Raw genomic sequence first — 6,267 nt, forward strand, 5'->3', positions numbered from 1 at the left:
AAATCTCAGCTTAAAACCCACCTGTTTAGAGTTGCTTATGGCAATTAATGCTTTCAACGTATTTGATGTTTTTAATCTTTTTAATGATTTCATCCTTTCTTTTTACTTTATTTTTATTTTTCTTTCTCACTGTTTCCTTGTCAAACGATGTTTTGAAAATCATGTAAAGCACTTTGAAATGCCTTGCTGCTGAAATGTGCTATACAAATAAAATTTGATTGATTGATTGATTAACATAATGAAGAGAGCTCATTATAGGCGAAATAGGCGAAGCAGGAGGCAATTACAGAAGGAGGGCTTGAATAAGGAAACGACAACAAAATATCTACTTTTCTTGACAAAAACGCATGTTAGGGGAAATGAAAAATTAAATATATACATTTCTTGACATGTGTCATGTGTAAGCACAAGGAAAATCTAAATATATATTTAGGCTTTTATTTCTTATTATGTCAGTCTTGGTCCTCCGTACCTGTGTTGCCCCAAACTCTGCCAGCTCATTTAAAGCCTCCAACCTTTTTCCACTGTAATTGTGGCTTGTTGTTGGCGTCTTCCTCACAAACTGATGCAAATCTGTGAACCTACTGAGTTGATTCCTTGGTGAGTTGGTTATCTGATAGCAGTATTGCTTTAGCAGGTGAAACTTCTGCTCGATTGCTCATTGCAGCGTTATTTTATTAGAGTGATTGGCGCTGATTCCTGGACCGTCACCGGGATTCTGTCAGAGCTGATTGTGGTAAGTTTGTCCCACTCTCTTTGAGAAGGAAACTGGTTTGGTGCAGCAATGATTTTGTGAAGCTTTGGCACTTTTGCATTGATGCCAGTGAAGTTTAAAATGAAATTGATCAGAACAGAATGTAGCTACACTTACACTTATATTGTGCAGTACATTTGATTATTTTTCTTGATATGTTTAAAGTGCACTTTAACTTTAACTTTAAATTCATAACTTCAGTTATCAATTTAACTAAAGTTTGTTGCAGGAGGTTTGAACCTCTGCAACAAACTGCATTTTAAGCACAACCAGCTGCTGATTTTACTGAGTTTTGGGATTTCCAGTTAAATCCTTTATTTTCCGGTTTGGGTTGGATCAGGTGTGGCCCACGTTGGGCTGTGGTGGGTCATATCCATGTTGGTTTATTCTCAGCTAAAATAGGTTTACTGTTGTTATCAAATGTAAAATATGTCAGAGATGCAGCGATCAGAGCTTTTCTGTCCATCACTGATTTCCAGTTTTCATTCTGCTCTGATCTTCCAGTTCCTGGATTTTTTCTCCAGAGAGAAAAATGTTCTGCAGGTTCTGAGTTTCAGGTAGAAGTTCTGAATGAAACAGGAAATATTAAGATTTTATCACTTCATGCTTCAAAGCATTGACCTCTGACCTTCATGGGATGGGAATGTTTTACTTTAACTAGGACTTTCTGAAAGGCAGAGTTGATGAAAAATATTTTAATGCAAATATTTAAATTTGAACAGGAAAAGAACAGAATGAGCAGCAAATGAACCAAATGCAGAAGAAGAAAAATGTTTTTATTTCTCTAAAACACATGAAGAAAAACTGCAGCAAATAAACAAAAGAAAGATTTAATATTCAAATCTGACGAGTTTAGAAAAATAGGAGAAACAGAAAAAGAAAAACTGATCAACATTTCAATGAAATCTGATGAATGAGAGGAAAAAATAAGAGAAACAACATCTTGATATTCAGTGTGAAGCTTTGACTGGAAACAAACAGGAAAACATGAGGATCCTGGAATAATCCTGGAATAATCCCAGCTTCCATCTTTAAAGGACTGGAAGAAGAAAAAGTTTCCAAGGACTCAATCAGAAAAGTTTCACCAAGAAATAGATTGTAGAGATGAACTATCTGTTCAACAGTGAGAGAGTTTCTCTGACAGGAGGAAAATCTTTAGACTCAAATCAGCAAAGAGACACTGAAGAACCAGAACTGGGCCAGAACCAGAATCCAGGAATCAGAGGTTCAGTGAATGTGGTGTTGAAGGTGTGGAGGAGGATCAGTGAGTCAGAGGAGACTCTGTAGAAGGACAGAATGCCAGCAGGACAGTCCACATACACTGATACTCTGTTAGAGACGGAGGAGGAGGAGGAGAGACGAGTTCGTCTGTTATTATGATAGACGGAGTAACCATCATCAGAGCAGCTCAGCCTCCAGGAATGATCATTATATCCAAACACACAGTCTCTACTGTCTCCTTTCCTCCTGATTCTTCTGTAACTCACTGATATATCAACTAATCCTCTCCGCTCGACCTCCCAGTAACAGCGACCAGTCAGACCAGTTCTACACAGCAGCTGAGGAAAATCAAATCTGTCTGGATGATCAGGATATGACTGAAGCTCCTTCACTAATGTCACCTTCCTGTTGTCTTCAGACAGTTTGAGGTTTCTGCTCACTGTGTTTGTGTCGATGGTGAGTTGACAGGAATCTGATGGAGAGAACAAACACAATCCAGCTGCAGTTATTGATCATTTATTGATCTTTGATGATGATCCTGAATGAGTGATGTGACAGTTTGAAGATGGTTGAATGTGAGCTGCTTTGTTGTCATGAATCAGATGAAAAACACACTTACACTTCCTCAGACCTGGTGTCAAGAATGGGCCTCCAGCAGGCTCCACCCTGAAAGGAGGAGGGGGGTCAGACCATCAGTCTCTTTCAGCAGCAAACATGGACATTACATGTCTCTCAGACACACATTGTCCTCCACTGAGACAGGAACAGTCCAACATCTGGATTGCAAACTGCAGTGGATGTAGGAAGGACAGTTGGTGATGCTGCAGCACAACTCATTTCTCCAAACACAGGAAAAGCTCCAACAGAGAGGAGAAAGGAAATCCCTCAGTAACAACCTGAAGAAACTCACTGAAGCCTAAAAGGACATCAGGAAACTAAGGAAACATTTCTGGAAGCTCAACCTGATTTAATAATCAGACTGACTAAAGACGTTTCTCCTCTTCCTCCTCTATCAGACCTTCTCTGCTCCTGCAGCAGGTTCCTCCATACCTGAGAGCTTCCAGTCTCCAGTCTGGATCCTTCAGTCCAGCCGACAGCAGCTTCACTCCTGAGTCTCCTGGATGATTGTAGCTCAGGTCCAACTCTTTCAGATGGGAGGGGTTAAAGGTCAGAGCTGAGGCCAGAGAAGCACAGCCTTCCTCTGAGATCAAACAGCCTGATAAGCTGCAGACACACAATTCATCACATGATGAGAACATTGAGGTAGAGCCCAAGATCTGAACTGGACATTTATAGGAGAGGAAAAAGTCAATAAATTAACCTGTGAGGTAACACTTTATTTGAAGGGGTGTGCATAAGGCTAACATGACACTGTCATGAAAATAAAGAAGTCTTTATGAATGTTTATGACTTGTTATGAAGTGTCGTTTGGTAAATAATGACACTTTTAATGCAAAGTTGCTCTAAAATTTGCATTAAAACTCCATTAAAAGTGCCAACTTTGCATGATTTTGTAAATTATGATAATTCAATGCAACGTTAGCATTTTTAATGGACTTTCAATGCAACTTTTAGAGCAACTTTGCATTAAAATTTTCATTATTTACCGAATGACACTTCATGACAACAGTCAAACATTCATAAAGACTTCTTTATTTTCATGACAGATGTTATGTCGTGTTTATGACGGTGTCATGTCAGTCTTATGCACACCCCTTCAAAAAAAGTGTTACTATTTCATCTTATTGACAGGTGGTGATAACACTCTCATGTAGTTCTGTATGGAATAAAAATCAACATTTGTCACATGTAGAACGGATCAGAATAGAAACATCCTTCATTGATCCACAGCAGGGAGTTCAGGTTTACCAGCAACAAGTTTAAATGGAAGAATCAGATATTCAAGAAAAGATAAAAATAAATAATAGGAGACTGTAGAGTAATGACACATTTACAACAGAGGAATAATAATGTTGTACATTTAATAAAAACAGCATCAGTTTCAAAGAAATGTGCAGCTGAGTAGGGCAATTTACAATCATCTGTAAGATGTTTATATTTGTATGTTGAAACATCAATCGACTATTTAAAATAAATGTAAAAAAGACACCAGGTAACAGGCAGAATGTATATAATTAATGAGTTTGTTGGGAGCTAGGGTTGCACTGATTTATTGGTGCCAATCGGTGAGATCGGTAATCAGCCGATTTTTACATGTAAAGCTGATCTTATCCACCGATGTTATCAACCTCGGCAAAAGTCTAAAAATAAACCACTGTGCTTTTCTTTTCTCCCGTGAGAAAAGTTTGACTGACAAACCGGCCGACCAGCTCATGTCTGCATATTTACAGTTAACAATATTTGCCCCATTGTTACCAATTCAGTAACTTTCTTGATATATTGAGCAACATTTCAGACAAAAACATGGCATTGGCCAAAATTGGAATCTGTAACTTAGGAATTTTAAAAGATCCATGATCGGGGTGTGCTGTGGTGGTGCAGAGGTTAAGCACAACCCATGTATGGAGGCTTTAGTCCTCAATGCGGCTGTCGCCGGCTCGATTCCTGGGCTGGTGACCTTTGCTACATGTCTTTCCCCATCTCTCATTACCAACTTTCCTGTCAATTGACTATGAAATAAAGGCCACTAGCACCAATAAAACCTTTAAAAAAAATCCTACTTTAAAAAATCCGTGATCAGCCAGAAAACTGCAATCCTTATTGGGAGCAGTTCTGGTTAGAAAGTCTAACAACTGCTGGGAGGAAGGATCTGCAATAATGTTCATTTGTGCGCCGAGGATGCAGCAATCTGTCAAGTATCCAGAGTTACACTATCAATAATGTCTGACCACTGCCTTTCTAAACACCTCTGTTCTTGGTGTTATTAATCATGGAGGGAATGAAAACCAGCAACGTTTATGTGTAGAAACTTGTTAGTGACAGGAAGACACTTGTTGCTCATCCTATCACAGTTCCAGGCTGGAATCCACTGAGTTCCTGAGAGCAAGACATTATTTCAAAAGGTTTGCAAAAACAGTCTACATGCCTTGGTGCTACTTTCATAAATCTGTGGCCATGGAAGTTACTGGAACACCTGATTCCCATCATTTGGACGGTGGTCAAATACTGTTGTCAATCTCTGCTAGCAGCTGGTGGAGAGAAATCAACAGGATTGGTCACATTTTACCTGAGAGTCTCCAGGTTGCAGTTTGGACTCTTCAGTCCAGCAGAGAGAAGCTTCACTCCTGAATCCTGCAGGTTGTTGTTACTCAGGTCCAGTTCTCTGAGACTGGAGGACTGGGAGCTGAGAACTGAGGACAGAGCTTCACAGCTTCTCTCTGAGAGGTTACAGCCACTCAGTCTGAGGAGACAGGGAGGAACAATCTGTTGTTAAACAATTCATCAGAATTTATGTTCTTTCAAATCAACAATGTTTTATTGGACAGAGAAGGAACCATCTGATTTTACACAACCTTTGTATTTGTTGTGAACTGGTTCATTCCATAGTTGGGCCTCCAGCCTTAAATGACAGAACTACAGGTAACAAGGAGGTTGGAAAGAGAATTATAAAATTACACCATTAGCTATAATAATCCAGTTTCAATGTTAACATAAAGTGGAGGAGTTTTGCTGCTTGAATATGTAACATTATGTTCAGCTGCTGAAGGAAGTCCGTTTCTTTTTTGCTCATCCCCCCCAGCAGATTTCTACCTATCAACAACACCTGCAGTAACAATGTGTGTCCTTACTGAGCTTTGTTGGAGGCTTTAACCACTGGCAGCAGCCTCAGAAGAGCCTCCTCTGAACCAGAGTATTTCTTCAGGTCAAACACATCCAGATCTTTTCCTGANCTGAGCAGGAGACAGTTTATCTGTGGAGAGACTTCCTGAACTCAGAGACTGTTGGATCTCCTCCACTAGAGAACGATCATTCAGTTCATTCAGACAGTGGAACAGATTGATGCTTTTCTCTGCAGACACATTCTCACTGATCTTCTCCTTGATGTACTGAACTGTTTCCTGATTGGTCTGAGAGATACTTCCTGTCTGTGTCAGCAGATCTTGTAGGAGTCTCTGATTGGTCTGCAGTGAAAGTCCCAGGAGGAAACGGAGGAATAAGTCCAGGTGTCCATTTGGACTCTGTAAGGCCTGGTCAACAGCTCTCTGATGGACAGACTTTAGATTAGGTTTATTAAATAATAAAAACTTCTTAGATGTTTGTGTTTCTTCCATCAGGTTGACTCCAGAGTTGATGAAGGTCAGATGAACATGAAGAGCAGCCAGAAACTCCTG

General features: G+C 39.8%; 1 protein-coding gene across 1 annotated transcript in view; it reads right to left on the minus strand.

The window, feature by feature from the left end:
* Positions 1-1,658: 1,658 nt before the first annotated feature.
* Positions 1,659-6,267, minus strand: part of LOC103132695 (ribonuclease inhibitor-like) — a gene marked incomplete at its 5' end in the record, with an annotated part of 17,566 nt that continues 12,957 nt past the window's right edge. The window contains 5 exons of the mRNA XM_016667531.1: positions 1,659-2,447; positions 2,595-2,641; positions 3,026-3,199; positions 5,163-5,336; positions 5,725-5,825. Of these exons, the coding sequence (XP_016523017.1) occupies positions 1,921-2,447; positions 2,595-2,641; positions 3,026-3,199; positions 5,163-5,336; positions 5,725-5,825 (1,023 nt within the window). The remainder of the gene's footprint in view (positions 2,448-2,594; positions 2,642-3,025; positions 3,200-5,162; positions 5,337-5,724; positions 5,826-6,267) is intronic.

Source organism: Poecilia formosa, unplaced genomic scaffold, assembly GCF_000485575.1.
Source record: "Poecilia formosa unplaced genomic scaffold, Poecilia_formosa-5.1.2 Scaffold1221, whole genome shotgun sequence".
Taxonomy (NCBI): domain Eukaryota; kingdom Metazoa; phylum Chordata; class Actinopteri; order Cyprinodontiformes; family Poeciliidae; genus Poecilia; species Poecilia formosa.